Genomic DNA, 18,727 nt, shown 5'->3' on the forward strand with positions numbered 1-18,727 from the left:
ATCTCCTCGAGCGTTATACCTATCTCTATAGCTTCACAGCATTACCAACCCGATTTACACGAGATAAATTCAGTTGCAAATGTAAATATAGGCAAAGCTCCGGGGACGCCAAGGATTCTAGTGGTCATATCAAAGCATTCATGAGATAGTGGCTGAGAGAAGACGAAGTTTTATGATTTTACCAGGGCTTCAGATGTAGTAAAATTTCAGAGAGGGGTCTCTTTCAAATATCACATCATAAAATGCCCCCTTCAAATACTCCGTCAACGAGGTTTTTCTAACCTTAACACCAACCACTTCACTAGCCAAATAAGCCGGACACACGCATAGTAGCCTTATCAGCAGCCGCTTAAGCTCATCCATGCCCCTAAGCAAGCGATCAACACTACACACCCTTCGCATAGTAAAGCCTACATTCAGTCAGCAAACGAAGACCACCAGCCGTCACTGAGCACGACGATGCACGTCTACGCTAACCAAACCGTGCAAAGCCAACCAACATTTACGGTGTGGAGGTGGAGTCGAACACACCTACCGAATTCGAAATTCACAAACGAAAATCAAACCTGCCGATTTATGCTGCTTGTTTGGCAGTGGTGCCGGTGCTGGTAAACACCCCCCAATTGCTTAGGTAAGGTTGTTGGCGGCAGCGGTAACGATGAGCTCTCAACGCTTTTCACCAACTACTGCAAAGCTTGTTGTTGAATTAACAGCGACCAGCGACGACATCGGTGGTCTTATCAGAAGCTACGATTTTGTATGAACCTGTCAAATATGGCATTGGAAATCATTTATTATGAGCATTTGTGCTTTTGAAACCAAAACACTTGTGCTCAATTTCACACACACATACACAAAAAACAGCATGTGTCATTTGTTGGCCGACTGGTGGCCCTTCATTGGTTAGAACTTGCTAAGACGGCTGCGTGTGTTTATGTGTGGTGAATGCCCGGTGGCGATTTTGCACTTCCTCCTCCTCTTTCTTAAACATTTTCAAATAAATGAATTATTATTTGGATATGCATAATTATGGTTTACCTTGCTCTTTGGTCAGCTCGGTGCCAATTTTCCTAAAAGCTCACACAATCGAACGCGAAGATTACAAAATTTATGTTAAGTACCACGCCTAAACCAAGATATATGTATGTGCAAGGTTCGGAGAAGTAAGAGAACCACCGGGGTGAGTAAAGTCCGTTCGAAGGCTACGCCAAGCTGATTCAGCAGATACCCTCAGCTAGGAACTGTACTTAAAGGTTGGGTAAATGGCCCAACATGGAATAGACGTTACCCCATGCGGTTTTTCGTTTACTCCTACCGAATCTCTGAGATCAGTTTTTTAATGAGGGTATTCCTACGGTAGAGCTTCTACATATTTCATTTAAGGCAGTTCTTTCTTGGGGGATCTCCGTTTATGTTAATGGGCTATTTGCCGATTCTCTTAGTCTATTTTTTCAATTAAGTCTTTGATGAGAGTAACACCAACCCAACTGTCATCTTCACCTACACCACGCAAACCCCATTACAAATATGAATGGAAACATGGAAGGTGGGGTCGACGAAAGGGATGTCCTATACGGTTATTTCACGTAGTCATACCAAATCGCTCTCGAAAAGTCGTGTTAATACCTTAAGACGCCAGCTCCGTAGCGTACCGGATATATGTATATCCTGCAAAAGACTACTACCATCAATCACCATTCCCTCGGAAGCAAGCAATCTTCGCAGATCATTGATCTTGACAAACGGCAAAAGGTGATGTCAGCCCAGTGTTTGCTTAGCTGGCCCGAAGCCTACCTGTCCAGAAGCAGATAGCAGCTGAATCCCAACGTGACCAATGGCAGACAAGTTCGCCAGTGCCTGCCCCGACCAAAAGATTAGCCTGACATTTGTCAGGGATATCCTTATCCCAGATAATTTTTAAAAGTAGTTAAATGCCACTGCAAGTGGTATCTAGCAATCCCTAACCCGTCTCGATCTCACGATGGCAGAACTTATCTCTTTAAAGCCGCCTGACTATCTGTGTATCTCCTTAATTTTCCAAAAGTTGCAGTTGCTTATATCACCCCATCCACGGCATCCTTTAAAGTGGGGACCGCAGCTTGGTAAGGGCTGCCAAACACAGCCTAAATTTTCGGCTAACACTGAACTCATGGCAGAAAACTAGCAATGCGTTTAGTGCTAGTAAAGCTGTTATACGAAGGCTCCCGCTTATTACAGCCATCGCCAACCGCTGCAATGCTTTCATCTTTTGACCGTGGAAGAAGTTTCAAGCGCTATCAACCAGATCAGAAGGTCTTATAAGAGGTCCACCTTGACTACCATATCCTACAGCCAATTTAACCCTCAGATAGTGCCTCCATAGACATCAGTACATGGCACCCGAAGCCTTCCTAGCCCTGTCCTGCGCATTAAGCTTCCATAACAGTTTGCTGTAAAGAATAATCTCAAGGTACTTAGTTTAGGCGCTACCCGCCAAATAGAAAGTGGTCTAAATACAGAATGCATGTACCTTAACCTAAACATAATGAGATTCACTAGGCAGCCCCTACTCTTAATGTGCCGAAGCCGGTCATTCATTATCAAACCCGAAGGGATGAGAGTATCTCAGAAAGGGCCTCAACCTATCACTTGCCATCCATTTTGCTCCTTATTTCCTCCCGCCTCTCTGATCACGTTTTGCATATAAAACTTTCACCCTAAGTCGCATCTGAGCATAGTTTTTCCTCCTGGTTACATAAGGTCGTACACAACTCGCAAGGTACCAGAAAATTGGTCACAGAAAATTAGTAGGACGCAAAATTAACCTGAAGGATCGAGCATACATAGCTGAAGACAGGCATTAAAAACATCCATTTCAAAAGCTCTAACACCTGCCTTTCTTTGGACCAGACAGTAAGCTAATAGATAAGGACAAGTACTAACAGCATCGCGAAGCGCCTCTCATAGCGGACAACTTTATACCGAACGGAATGAATTAAGGAAATACCGCTCCTGATCAAAAACTAAAATATATCTTTTAAATCATAAATTATGTAATGGGAAGCAGAGAAAATGGGAAGCAGAGAAAATGGTAAACAGAATTTTCTGTAATAATAGGGGGACTCATGAAAGCATATAAACTTATAAGTTGTAAAATTATATCCATTTACACACACTGTTTATATGAACGCATTCTTGATAAACTTGATTGTTTATCAACTGTATTATTGCCAAACAAAATTTTTTTGATTGTTATACAAATTACCAAGTAAGGAAGGCTAAGTTCGGGTGTAACCGAACATTACATACTCAGCTGAAAGCTTTGGAGACAAAATAAGGGAAAATCACCATTTAGAAAAATTAACCTAGGGTAACCCTGGAATGTGTTTGTATGACATGTGTATCAAATGAAAGCTGTTAATGAGTATTTTAAAAGGGAGTGGGCCTTAGTGCTATAGGTGGACGGCTTTTCGAGACATCGCCATAAAGGTGGACCAGAGGTGACTCTAGAATGTGTTTGTACGATATGGGTATCAAATTAAAGGTATTAATAAGGGTTTTATAAGGGAGTGGCCCTTAGTTGTATATGTGAAGGTGTTTTCGAAATATCGACCAAAATGTGGACCAGGGTGCCCCAGAACATCATCTGTCAGGTACCGCTAATTTATTTATATATGTAATACCACGAACAGTATTCCTGCCAAAATTCCAAGGGTGTTTGATTTCGCCCTGCAGAAGTTTTTCATTTTCTTCTACTTAATATGGTAGGTGTCACACCCACTTTACAAAGTTTTTCTAAAGTTATATTTTGCGTCAATAAACCAATCCAATTACCATGTTTCATCTCTTTTTTCTTATTTGGTATAGAATTATGGAATTTTTTTCATTTTTCGCAATTTTCGATATCGAAAAAGTGGGCGTGGTTATGGTCGGATTCCGGCCATATTTTATACCAAGATAAAGTGAGTTCAGATAAGTACGTGAACTAAGTTTAGTAAAGTTGTATCGATTTTTGCTCAAGTTATCGTGTTAACGGCCGAGCGGAAGGACAGACGGACGACTGTGTATAAAAACTGGGCGTGGCTTCGCCCATTTTCACAGAAAACAGTTAGCGTCATAAAATCTATGCCCCTACCAAATTTCACAAGGATTGGTAAATTTTTGTTCGACTTATGGCATTAAAAGTATCCTAGATGAATTAAAAGAAAAAGGGCGGACGCCCATTTTGAAATTTTCTTTTGTTTTTGTATTTTGTTGCACCATATCATTACTGGAGTTGAATGTTAACATAATTTACTTTTATACTGTAAAAATATTAAATTTTTTGTTAAAATTTTACTTTAAAAAAAAATTTGTTTAAAAGTGGGCGTGTTCGTAATCCGATTTTGCTAACTTTTACTTAGCACACATATAGTAATAGAAGTAACGTTCCTGCCAAATTTCATCATGATATCTTCAACGACTGCCAATTACAGCTTGCAAAACTTTGAAATTACCTTCTTTTAAAAGTGGGCGGTGCCACGCCCATTGTCCAAAATTTTGCTAATTTTCTATTCCGAGTCATAAGGTCAACCTACGTATCAAGTTTCATCGCTTTAGCTGTCTTTGGTAATGAATTATCGCACTTTTTCTGTTTTTCGAAATTTTCGATATCGAAAAAGTGGGCGTGGTTATGGTCCCATTTCGTTCATTTTAAATAGCGATCTGAGACGAGTGCCCAGGAACCTACATACCAAATTTTATCAAGATACCTGAAATTTACTCTAGTTATGGTGATTACGGGCGGACGGACGGACATGGCTAAATGAATTTCTTTTTTCGCCCAGATCGTTTTTATATATAGAAGTCTATATCTATCTCGATTAGTTTATGCCGTTACGGATTACCGTTATGCGAACAAATTTAATATACTCTGTGAGCTCTGCTGAGCTGAGTATGAAAAATGCCAAGAATAAGTGAACAATCAAAACTAAATACTTGCTGATGTTACAGATTTCTGATGAAAATGCGTGCTGTAATGTCTGCAAGGTTGCATTCCTTTGAGTTTACCGCGTTTACACAATGATTCGTTTTATAAGGTATTTATAAGGTTACATGAGTCCCCCTATATAAAGTATACATGGCGACATCTACCTTAGTTCAGCAATTACTTTGCTTTTGCAATAAATGGCTAGTGGTCATCTGGCGTGTAATAGCAAAGTGTCAGTCGGTATTGTAGTGTATTGATAAAGAAGTTCAAATAATACTTACGCAGTGCTGCCACACGGCAAGAAACTTTAACATTATTGCCTATGTAAATACAAGAGCTCTGTTATATTGCCTATGTTAATACAAGAGCTCTGTTATTGCCTATGTTAAATATCTGTCATTTCAGTTCTTTGTGCAGTTGTCATTCGTAGCTGCCAGCTGCCATATTGAAATTTTTTTCTTGCTTTCGACTTCTTGTTGCTTCATCGGGCTTTGTGGGCAAATCAAAGTTTTGAATAAATCGGAAAATATTGTGTTTAATGCGGTAAATTAGATTTGAAGTAAACAGCGAAGTATATTCAATTAAAGTTAATAAATAAACGAAGTGTAAAAATACGAACAAAATGATTTGTATTCACATCTGCGAAAACGAGTTGAAAAAGTTTTTGTTTATTTGCGCCCACGTTGACTGCGCTTAAATAAAAATAGTGAATTATAGTAGAGTTGTGAAAATATACAAAGAATTGAAAGCTAATTGGAAATATTTAAGATATTAAAAAGTTCGAAATAATAAAAAAACGCTCAAAAGAGTGCTTGATCATATACAAAAGTGTATTTATAGTGCATCTGTGCGTGCTACTGTATTCTAATTATTTTTTTATTCCTTTTGAGGATTTCCAAGAAGTGCAAAAATATACATATAAGTGGAGCTGAGTGCGAATAATTGCATACAACAACACACCGAGAATGTGCGATAATGATGAGTTCATCTCGTCACAGCAACAATCCAATTTAAATATGAGCAACGAGAGCGCTGATGCAAGCGAGCTCCTACCTGCTGCTGCAGCACACACCCCAAACAAGCAGCTGGCACAGGATGCAATTTCGTTAAGCAATTCAGAAGCATCTTTTGATCAGCAGCTGCATCAGACCACACAATCGCTAGCGATAGCTAGTTCAATGATGGCCGGTTTTGGATATGAGCCCAACAGTGTTGGTGTGAGCGCAAACAACGTTGTTGGCATCAAAAGTGCCGGCGCAGTTGGTGGTGGCAGCAGCAATAGTATTGTAAGCTATAATGATTTAAATATTTTCGGTTCAAGTGAATCGATGGTGGGTGTAATGGCAACGCCCACGATCACAACAATTCAACCATCACTAGCACCACAAATAGCGGCCGCTGTCAATACGGTCAAGATCAATGTAGAAGAGTTGTTACGTGAAAATCATGCATTGCGCTCAAAGCTTAAGGAAATCACTGCCGAGCGGGATCATTTATTATGCGAAGTGTCAAATCTACGTTTGGAATTGGATATGTCGGAGTTGAAGCAGCTGCCCGAAAGAAGGTAAGTGCATGTACTCAATGAGTATTTATTTATTTTTGTGTACTCGGGGTAACGGTACTGTATTTTATGGTAATTCGATACGAATAATTAAGCTGGGTCCAGCCTATTAAGACGCTAGTATATTCCAGGGTAGGGCATGCTTACCGTTAGAGGTGACTTAAAGTCCAGAAATCTAAGGGTTCGAGAAGTCAAACAACTAGATCCTGCCATAGTTGGGCTAGGCACAGATGGTGGTAGCACATCCGGCAAACCTTCGGGGAGAGCTTTTGCTGAGACAATAGCAAAAACAACATTTCGGGCTAAAGTTTTAAAATATTGGCTGGAAGATTTCAAAAGTTTGTAGCCCGTTTAGGTGTTCGGGTGTCCCATAACCCTCGTCGAGGACTCTAGTCTTCATCGCTCCCAAAATTAACATCCTCGGGTGGGGTATAAGTTGGTATGTGCCTATTGAAAAACTTTTATGCTCAATCAATTTCGAAATAAAAATTAAAAAATACAAGAAGCGATATACGTACCTCCGCAGAGATCTGGCCGAGTTTCTCTTCCAATTTGCGTCGTGCTCCTTTTAATTCTTCCTACAAATTGGCGGAACAGGACCTACATGTTTTACGCATCCTCCAAACGGCATCTTCAAGGCAGATGAGTTTTAACTGAGAAGCTTTGCATGGCAGAAATACATTTGAAGTGTTTTCCAAATCACTACCGACCCCGCTTTGATAAAACTTGTTGCTAAATTTTTGATCTTACCTTGCCCAGTACTTGATCCAGGAAGTTTGGCGTGGTAGGGCGAGCACACTACCACAACACCACGGCGGTAGCTCGATCTCCCATTTGTTATAGATCTTTTGTATTCTGTAAATCATATCCCTATCTTGTTGTGATAAGAAATATAACACCGCCCTATTTCATGACTGGATATTAATTTGCCCCCAACCGGTGTCTAGAATTTACTGTCGACTCATAATTATGTCTAGAAATAATCTGTACAAGTAATATTCTGACACTTTTGTTGACCAAGGACTCGATTATATTAGCAACACGTCAGCCGGTGATATGCCCTTAACTTCTTCTAAATAGACTTTGGTAGAAAAAAGGCGACTGTTGTTTCGTGTTTCTATGTAGAAGCGTGAGTTCCAATTGAGTCGTAGAAGTGTGGGGTAACAAGGTGTGTCATTGATTGTATTGTACACTAAAGCATATATCCTGCGATGACTCAAACATACCAGTTTGACACTTCCTTCCAGTATAACTTTTATTAGTGGTGGTGATGGTTGTGGTGGCGGCGCCGGTGTCACAGCCGGTTTTGTTTTTGTTACATACACATATAATTAATTACAAGCCCTTGCATGTGTAATGAGCTTGATATATGAATACAATTGATTATGTGTCCTTAAAAGTCACCCCTACTGCGCGCGTGCCAATTGCATTTGTTTGACATTCTGCTGGACTGCTTGGAGGCTCAGTTTAAGTGAGTCTATATATTATGTATGTGTATATGGTTCTCAAGTGTGTCTGGCTTGAAGCTCTACACTGTATATACAGGAAATAAGTGTGAAAACCAGTTAAGCGTTTGGTATATAATGCAACAACGGAAGCGACGAGGTAAATAAAATTGTTGTTGTCATGGAGCACGGTTCGGAACGGTTTTGTTTTTAAATTTCGTTTCATTTTTTTCACTTTCTTTTGTTTTTTTTCGTGCTGACATCGACGTGGGTGTGATTTTTGTTTGAACCGGTTAATTGTGTTTTGATTTTATGCTAAACGTCGAATGTCGCTTTAAGTAAACACGTTTTTGGTATTAATTGGTGTATGTATTTCGTTTTTGACAAGCAATTTGACTTACTGAATGTTTGACTCAATGTTCGTAAAGCGTTTACATGAGTAGGTTCCAGCATATCGCGTTTGCTTTCAAATTCATTCATTACTTTTTGGTAAAGTAAAAGTAGTTTCCAGATTTACTTTCAAAAATGGATTGGACTGCGGCGCGTGGAGCATTAATCAAGCCTTAACATATGTACCTCGATGATGATGATTTTGTTATTGTTTTCAAAGCTATTTTAGAATGGCTTAAAAATATTCTTTTTAATGTTTTTGTAGTACCGGAAAAATACTCTCAAAGGTAATAGGGGAGCGTTACCGATGTGGACAGCCCTTTGCAGGATAGAAATCTGGTATGTATTCTTGCCAGCTCCTTCTGGTTCTAGACCGATTGCTGCAGAAACAATTTCTTACATCTAGTCGACCTTTCGGGCTTAACAGCGGCATCTTATTCTAAAATGGCTTGAACATATTGTTTTTGATGTTTTTGTAGTACCGGAAAAATACTCTCAAAGGTATAGGAGAGTGTTACCGATGTGGACACCCCTTTGCAGGATAGCAATCCGGTACGTTCCCTTACTAGTACTTTCTGGTACTAGACCGATTATCGCAGAAACGATTTCTTATACATATGTCGTCGATCATTCGGACTTAACAGTGTTATCTTATGTAGAGGAAAGGGGGAAATTGATAGTGAATGGTGAAAGCCGTCCATAAATGAACCATAGAGCTACCCGCTGTTGTGGTTGTTGTAAAAGCAAAAACACATCCCGAAGGTTTAGGAGAGTTTGCGAACGTGGCAGTCCCTTGCCGGATATGAACCCTCCGATAGTAGCTGCTCAAACCTTCCGGGTGGGAATTTTATTCACCTCTTACGATAGCTATACCTTATCGCTGGAGTATTTTCTTCTATATTAAAATATCAGTTAATTTCTAAAGGGCACAAAAACTAAAAAAAAAACTATTTACCAGCTAAATAAAAAAATTATGTTTTCGAGCGAAATAATAATACTCAAATTTAATAATCATCATATTTTCAGAGCGAAATAGAAAATTCAAAAAATAACTGTTTTCTCTAAGCCAAATACAAAAAAAAAAAAAAAAAAATTGTTATTTTCGAGCTGAATAGAAAATAAAAAAAAAATAAACTTATTTTCAAGCAATATAACAAAATCTATTTTTTATAAACTGAATAAAAACTCAAAAAATAACTGTTATTTTGAGAGCGACATAAAAATCTAAAAAATAGCTTTGGTTTTCCGAGCCAAACGGAAAACTACACGCGTCTTGTTTTTTCATTTAATTCGCGTATATTCACTACAGCTAACAGAAAAGCTAAATATACAAACTAAAAACAGTAAAAAAATAAAAATAAAATGACGCACTGACTGGCAAATAAGTTCATTGTTATAACAGATTATACGTTAATGTTGTTGTTGTATAAACTATCAAAACGGACCTGAAGAGCTAAGCAAGTCACAACATACCCAGCCAACCAACCACCGTTGAAAACAAATAAACAGATAACAAAAGTGCTGCTATACGACTACCTTTATATAAAAGCTGTCGATTCGGCTGGAAAACTCTAGAGTAAAAATTTCCGATTTACACTACACTTCATTGCCTTACACATTTTGGACCATAAGTATTGTTTTTATTTTCCTGACGATTAGACACTTTGTTCTATAAAAGGAACAAAATTGGCAGAAAACTATTCCTAGAAAAAAGAGAATTTTGTTTTGAAACTCGAATAATGCAAATATTCATCGATTCATTGTGTTTTGTTGACTTTCCTGCAGGGTGAATAATTGATGTACTTGTATTGGAACGATTGCCGTCATCTCTTGTCAAATTTGGTTTCAAGACAAACCGGAATCGGCGTTGTGTCATCTTCAGTGTAATTTTTCGTTCTTTGATTTGTTGTTGTCGTTTGGGTTATATTTATAGTTCGTAGATGTATGAAAAATGCATCGTTTAATTTATTTATTTATTTATTTGTTAGTCTACAAATTTTACAATCAATCAGACTAAATATGAATTAATGAATGAACATAAATGCGGATTACAGTGTAAAATTAACAAGCATACATAGTGAGCAAAATTATATTATAAAATATGTATATACATATATTATTGAATCAGTTGTCGGGATGGACTGTGATGCCGAGCAACGGAATTGATTTTCATATTCCAATATAGATCTTACTAACGATAAAAAAAGAGTTTTAGTGACATAGGGGTCATTGAATTCCTTTGACCACCTTTTTACGAAAGCCAAAGTGCCTCTAGCCCTATTCACACACGATTCGATATGTAATTTGAAGTCCAGTTTAGGGTCCATTATAACGCCAAAATCAGTAAAGTTTGTGACTTGCTTAACTTAAAAAATTTTAGTAAATTTTCTACTTAATACAAGGGCCATATATGAGCTACTTTTTTTTAAACTCTCGTTCGGTGCTTCACCTAGAAGAATTTTTCCATATAAATTGTATATCGGGTTCTAGATTCGATTTTCAGTATCTGTTGTTGTTGTTGTTGCCAGCTAATTTACGCTTAATATAGTATTCTGTTTTTATACAAGAAAGCTATCTAATATAAAGGTACCTTACAAAAAAAAAAATAAACCAAACAATTCGTCGTTCGAAGCACACACAAGCATAACTCAAGCTCAGCCAGATAGATAAGATAACTACTTTTCTATTCTTGTTTTCACAAATTGTATTAGATTTCTTTTCATGGTGTTTTAGTCTTATCAAATGTATGCGCTTTGACTGCCTGATTTTATTACGTTATGTAGGTTCTTCTTTGCGTTTCGTTGGTCTGTTTAGTTAAATGGCAAAAACGTCGCCAGAGCTGGAGATAAAAGAAACGCACACAACTGTTTTTGTACGGAAGTATGTAAGTACCTACAATTATTTTGGACACGATTTCAATCACGAGCCAAGAACAGCGCACAGTGGGAAAATTTGCATGATTTCTTTGCTGTTGAAATTAAAACATCTACACAGTAGAAGCAAGAGTAAATCTAGAATAATAAATGAACTTTGCTTAGTAATTTTCATCTCAACAAGATTTAAGTTTTCCTAGAGATTAACAGCCGAATTTTTTCACACTTTATCTTGCTGCACCTTTCGGCAGATCTTCGATGGTTCTCTACGCAAATTTACTTGAATGTAAACTCCTCGAAGAAAAACTCGAATGTTTATAATAAACTTATGATCACGATTCAGTTGAATTTTTCAGCCAAATATGTTTTTCACACAAACACGTCCAGATCTGAGCTTCTCACGGATTCAGTGAACTGGGTTTACATAGGACCGGTAATAGGATAGCCATCTTCTTTGAATGTTGTTGTTGTCGTTGTATCAATAAAGACACTCCCCGAAAATGTTGGGGGTGCTATCGATGTTGATGGTCCTTCGCTGGATATATGTAGATTATTTTTCCTGTAAGAAGTACCATTAAGGTAAAGCCGACCAATCGTCGATTTCAATCATCAATTGGAGTCGATTGACGCCCAGCGGGTTAGAATATACCCGCGGTAGGTATGCCTGTCGTAAGAGGCGACTAAAATACCGGATTCAAGGGGTTTGCGTAGCACAGCCCTTTTAGGTTGCCAGAGCAATACATAGTTTCTCCAAACCCAATTGTCAACCACACCTATCCGTGGCGAATCCTGTTTCTTTAACAGCCGAAGCTCTGGCGACGCCGAACTCCTCATGGATATAGGGGTGGGAGGGCGGTATGGCCAATGAGATTGCATGCGGTCATAGCAAATCGTTCCCGAGATAGTCGGGCTTGGTACCGGAACGTCCCGTATCTGCATCCGGCAAAGGAGCAACAACACGATAACACTACCGAAGGCCTTCGAAGAGTGTCCTTATCGCAACAACACGATAACACTACCGAAGGCCTTCGAAGAGTGTCCTTATCGCTACAACAACAACAACAACATTGTAATTCTTTAGAGTTTCTATATGATCATGTGGCCATCTTACAATGGAAAAAGAGTTGCCGTACCCACCAAGCACTAACTAGTTAGGTTCATGCATGTGATGGGAACACAACACCCTATGTCCCAGCTGCAATCTTCCGCGGGCGGGCGAAACGGTGAGGCACATACTGTGTGAGTCCGAAGCATTATCAAATAAGAATAAAGTTTCTATGAAAATGTTTTTTTAAGAGGCACCCAGATGTTGGGCCCAAGTAGCTTCTCAAATATGTTGGAACAATATTTTTCAGGGTTAATGCGGTCAGAGCTAACTCTACATTACATTACATTATTTTGTCCCCAAACTCTCGCAAATTCCCCACTATGTATTGTGCACTGCGTTCTACAGCACGACTTTTACACACTGAGCTACTTAGATAGAAGATTGGTTATGTAAGCAGATAACGAGGCGCTGATAAAGCGCTTGTGTGTACGCGCGCCGCTGAGCATATCTGCGCCTCTGTGAATCTTTAATTTTTTTTGAAATTTTCCAATTCATTATGCACAGCAAATTAGCATGCAAGACAGCTCAAGTAAGTGGCAGTAGGCAGCCATAACTAGCGTGAACGGCATAAACTAAGACGCTTTTCAAAGATAATATTTAATTAACTAAAGTACATTCATAGTTCTTAAACTTTGACCTTAACGTTTTAATTTTATAGTGAATGCCCTTTGTACAGCATAACTGGCACTTAATAAATAACCACTCAGCGCAATGGGCGCAAGTTTCTATGCTGCGCGCACACGCACATAAAGAATCTTCTAGCACGCTTTCGTGGAGCACTCACCTCGTTTTTCAAATAAGAAATTCTTGTCCACATTTTTATACCCAGCTGTACTTGTACATAGGGTATTTTAACATTGATTGGATAACGGTTGGTTGTACAGGTATAAAGGAATCGAGATAGATATAGACTTCCATATATCAAAATCATCAGTATCGAAAAAAAAGTTTGATTGAGCCATGTCCATCCGTCTGCCCGTCCGTCCGTCTGTCCGTTAACACGTTGATAAATGGGCGTGGCACCGCCCACTTGTGATAAAATCAATTTTACAAATATTATTAATTATAAATCAAAAATCGTGAAACCTATCGTAACAAAATTCGGCAGAGAGGTTGCCTTTACTGTAACTCTCTACTCTAAAGAAAAATTAACGAAATCGGTTAAGGACTACGCCAACTTTTATTTAAAAGATTTTTAAAAGGGTAATCTTGACAAAAAAGGGCTTTATATCAATGGTATTTCATTTCCCAAGTGGATTTACAACAATAAATAGGAAAAACTTCAAATTAAAAAAAATGGGCGTGACACCGCCCCTTTTATGACTAAGCAATTTTCTATGTTTCGGGAGCCATTACTCGAAGAAAAATTGGTTCAGAATATAGTCATATGTATGTATGTATATGTATTATATTACGCAGCCTTCTAACACTATTAAGCACACAAAACAAACAACAACAGCAATGTCAAGTGTACAGCTGGGTATGTAATGTTCGGTTTCACCCGCACTTAGACTTCCTTACTTGTTTTTTGTAAATGTTTGCTTTTTGCAGCGTGAAAGTAGATTTGTGTTTGTGCCCTGCCCTGTGGCATGACTCGTCGCGCTTTGGTTTGTCTTCAAACATTTTATTTTATAATTTTTTTTTCAACTTCTTTTGCGTTATAGCCCCACTTACATATCAACAAACTTATATTTAGTTTGTTCTAAGGAAAGCAGAAAACATAATTCTATGCGAATTTAAGCACTAAAATCGTAATTTGCAAGTCTTTGACTTGCCTCCCTTTCTCCTCTCTATTCAACACGGCACGCCTTAGCAACAGCTACGATCTCCATATGTGGTTCGAGTTAACCCACATGACATTGCGCCACTGTAAAAAGAAAACATACCATAAATTGCAGTTTAGCTTCGCATTCTATGTGGCGATGTTCTCCAAATATATGACGCATACACACCATTTATGTGTGCTCATATGCATGTATTTGTCCCTTAACGGGACCCACAGCGTGTCGCATATTCTTTGGAAAAATATTGTCGCTTGCACCTGAAGCACTCACTATATACTTAGTCGGGGCAAAAGTACTCTAGTAAAGAAATAAGCTTAGATAAGGTTTTAAATTGAGAAGGAACGTTGCTTGCCAAATATTCGCGACCTGTTTTATTGTCGTATTCGCGCTGAATGCTCTTCTCAAGGTCTGTGAATATTTATAAATTGCTTCTAATGAAAAGCCTGTTTTATCGTCATAAAGACCATCCCCTTATTAACCCATGAAAACGATTCAAAAAACTGCCAAACTATATCTACTACTTCAATTGAGAGTTGAAAAGCCTTCTAAAAGTATTTTTAAAAATACCCCATGTACGATTTTCAAATTCGTTTTCAAATTAGTGATTATTCTGGAAAGTTAAGATATTATTTCAGTTTATTTTTGGGACCATTGGAACCTTTTTTGCGATCATTCCGGGCATTGTTTCGTGTCATATTCTAATAGTTTTTCTGGGACCATTTTCATTTTAAATATACGATACGATAAAAATTAGCACGTTTTGAAAACTAGCACCATTACTGCGTCGATCCTTCTAGGTATGAGGATTTTAGTCGCCTATTACGACACACATGCCTCTGCGGGAATAATATAAGCCCCGTAACACACTCGTCATTTCATGATCATTGCTGCACCCCAAACGTCCTGAAGTAAGTACTTACTATGATTTTTTATCATTTTTGTACCCTTCATGACTTTATCGCTATTCAGAATCATTTTTGAAACGTTTGAATATTGTTTGAGTTTTATAAGTTTTGAACTTCCGACCCATTTGCCATTGTTTCGGGATTACTCGAAGATGAAAGTTATACCGAAAACACCCGAATTAAGCCCCAAAAATGCTGTTGGAAATATTTCTCAAATAATTATAACATTATCCTTAAATTGTTCTTAATTCCATCATAATATGGTTTCGAAGCAGTTGTTCTGCTCAAACGTCGCTTGATCGTTCAAATGCAATTCCTAAAATCTTCAAAGTAGCAGCTCCTGTGAAAGCCCCATTCGGATTGCTGTAACCATCTATTCGCAACTAAACCGCTCTCCACAGAAAATACTCCAACTTATCTGAGACGTATAGCGAAACAAATCCGCGTTTTCCATTTTTCATCTCTTTATTCATGCCCGAAAACTTTTATGAATGCTGTAAATACGAATGTGAAGGTAGCTCTATCGGTTGACAATTCGAAAACGCCCCGTCTCAGAACTCGATTGAAAGCGTCCTACGTCAGAGGCCGTATCGTGGGTTTACCACCGTAATCGAAATAAATTTTTTCAATCTCATTAGCTCTGAAATGGTTAATCGAATTAGGGAAATATGTGAAATGGTAGCTACTAGTACTAATTAGATCTTTACCTTATTATCATTTTTATGAATCTTTTGACAGTTTCGTGTTTATCGTTTGAGCAGCCGTAACACTCGCTCGACCACATTTGAAGAATACCATTATATACATATATAGCCCACAGATTTTCAGCCGTCGAAATTTTAACAAAACAAATGTCCCGACAGGTACTCATAATGAAAATAAATTTTGTTTGTGAATAATTCACAAGAGAGCAGCGCAGTTGACTGCAGCGTCATTTCTAGTACGCTCTTAATACATTAATGCTCGCCTGAACTTTTAAATGCGCTAAATTTAGCACTCAGTAAGTTGGTAGTTGAGGGGAAGGGGATAATAAAAATACTTAATAAATGAGCACAAGTTCGGTTGGATTATGGGGCCTGCAAATGCGTTGCATATTTTTTCATAATTTTATTTCTCCCGCAAGCATTTCTTCTTTGCTTTTTTATAATTTTCCAAGATTATAATTTCTTCCTTTTGGCATCAACAACTAAGCATCGCTGTGTGTGGAAATTTGTGCTTTCATTTTCCAACGAAGGTAAGAATGTATGTATGTATGTAAACAAAATCGAAAGAATTTTAATTTTTTTATCGTGCTCAAGTTAATACATACTTAATATGGTACAGACTTGTGCTAAATTATAGCATTGCATTTTTTCATAACCATCCATTCCCATACGCTGCGGGCGTGGCGTGAGGTCGGTGGCCAGGAACTGTCAGCGCCCTAAACCATGATGTTGTGCAGACCGTGCCTATTGATATAAACCTATATTCGCGGTTGGCATGGACCCATGAGACGGTGGAAGCAGGTGAAGTCTGTAAGCTGACAAAAACTTTGTTTTGAGCTTCCTCGAGGAGGAGGAAAAAAATCGACACAGTCTCATGGTTCTGGGGCCCACTGGCTGCTATAACAAGGCATGCGCTCCTAAATACGCAAGACAGAGGGTAATAGAGAGAAACCACAAACCTCGAATGCTGCAAATCAGAATGAGGAGAGAGACAGCGGTAGTATGCCAAGAATAGAGAATGGGGCGTATGAGTCGGTAGATAAGCGTAAGGAAGGAAACCATAAACCTCGAATGATGCAACGTAGAAAAAGTAGAAGGAAAGTGAACGTATGCCAAGGATCGAGAGTGAGGCGGACGAAAGAGTTGATACGCCAAAGTAACGTAAGAAGGAAACTCATAAGACATGGTTTAGCCATCTTCTGTTGTAACTCCGATTGTCACGTAGGAATTAATGACGTGTTGAAGCAGTCGCTGACTTTGGCGCTAAACGATTGCAGCAAAACCTGTGGGAAGATCTCTTACGAAAGGTGAAGTTCTGTAGAAAGGAAGCTGCTTAGTGTCAAGATCAGGGTGTTGGGGGTCGAGTCAAGTAAATCGCTAGCATCCTTCGAAGCAACGGCCAAACTGTCTAAGTCTAAACACCCTAAGGCAATTCACAAGTTTGTACATTGCTTGAAGTGCGTGACTGAGTGCTGATACGCTCAATACCAAAGGTTAAGGTATTGATTTCTTGTGTAGAGTAATTCGAAGACGCGTTGAACCAGAACCAGAATTTACAGTAATTATCTAGCCTCCCGAAGAGACGTTCTGAAAAGAATAAGAATACGCTACAAGCAAAGGAGATAGAAAAGTACCTTAAAAACCACGACAAAGAGAGAACTTGGGCGATATAGCCGAAGTAAATGTTTAAGCAAGACAATGGGCCTCAAGCATAAAAACCGAGGGAAAATCGAGTATGAGCAAATGGTCACTTTTTATGCATAACGGCCAATGTCTACGAGTCTGCTTGTTCCTTGATAACATATGTTATTTTTATTCACACAACTGCTGCAGGCACCATTGTACATTTGTTAGTGTTCATACAAAATATTCCATATTTTATCCACATGCAATATAGTACAGATAAACATAGCGTTGGTAATGCTGCAAAAGCGCTTATCAAACAAGTGCAAACCTGTAGGAGCCACCCTAATGCGGATGTGGTATCCCATTTTCATAAAACGATGGGTTGATTTTATAGAAATTTTCTTCGTAGAATTGCAAACGCTTGTTAGGCGTTTTTGCATTTTAACCGACATGTATGCATGTTATATTCTTTGTTTCCATTATGTTGTTAATGTGAAATGCCATAAAAAATAGAACTTGAGAAACTTACAATAACTATTTCGTTTGTTTCTTCCAAAGAAAATTTTGCTGCATATTATTTTCTTAGAAAGTTCGTTGATGGAACTTTAAGCACAACTTTTTTCACAGTTCAAGATTTTATTTATATTTTTCTGTTTTTATTTTTGTACTTGTACTGTTGTTATTTTAGGTCAACTCAATTGAGTTCTAATATATTTCATGTAATTTTTATACTTAAGTTAGTCAACAAGCTAAAGCTTACGAAAGAGGTCATACAAAGGTTTGATCCTACAAATATTCTAAGAGAGTATGGAGTAAGATGCCAGGGATCATCATAACGTATGGTGAATGAAATCTGAACAAATGTATTACAATCAAAACAAAGTATGAAATGATATTTGTTTTATTTAAAGTAAATTTATTTTAATATCTAGATATATAAGATAAATTTATAAATAAATATTTGCTCCATTACGATTTGCTTTTCGTATTTTTTCCGGAAATTTCCTCATTGATTCTTGATTTCTTTTTGTGTCGATGTTAGCCACTTTTTAAGCCACTTTTTGATTTTATTCACTAATTAAGTCGTATTTTTTTGCAGGCTATCCTTCCCCATAAGCAAGCCTATTAAAATTTGCCCAAAAAGTTTCAATTGGTCTCAGATGGGGGAACGTTTGGGGGTTGTACTTTTTTAGGTACAAATTCAATTTTCCGGCTATGTACGTCCCTTAGCTTCCTTTTCCCCTTTTTAATAATGTTTTGAGATTCTGGAATGCATTTCTCTATATAAGACTGAGCAGAAACGGCTAAACTACCCTTGAAAGATACGGGCTCACTTATTCCACGCTCTCTGATTGTTAGCCACAACAAAACTTTCCCGGGAAA

General features: G+C 38.1%; 1 protein-coding gene across 1 annotated transcript in view; it reads left to right on the forward strand.

The window, feature by feature from the left end:
* The first annotated feature begins 5,427 nt into the window (after window positions 1-5,427).
* siz (Brefeldin-resistant Arf-GEF family protein schizo) overlaps window positions 5,428-18,727 on the forward strand; it is a 191,525-nt gene continuing 178,225 nt past the window's right edge. The window contains exon 1 of the mRNA XM_067757012.1: window positions 5,428-6,512. Coding sequence (XP_067613113.1) covers window positions 5,914-6,512 — 599 coding nt within the window. The 5' untranslated portion in view covers window positions 5,428-5,913. The remainder of the gene's footprint in view (window positions 6,513-18,727) is intronic.

The sequence above is a fragment of the Eurosta solidaginis genome, chromosome 5 (assembly GCF_040869045.1).
Source record: "Eurosta solidaginis isolate ZX-2024a chromosome 5, ASM4086904v1, whole genome shotgun sequence".
Classification (NCBI taxonomy): Eukaryota; Metazoa; Arthropoda; class Insecta; order Diptera; family Tephritidae; genus Eurosta; species Eurosta solidaginis.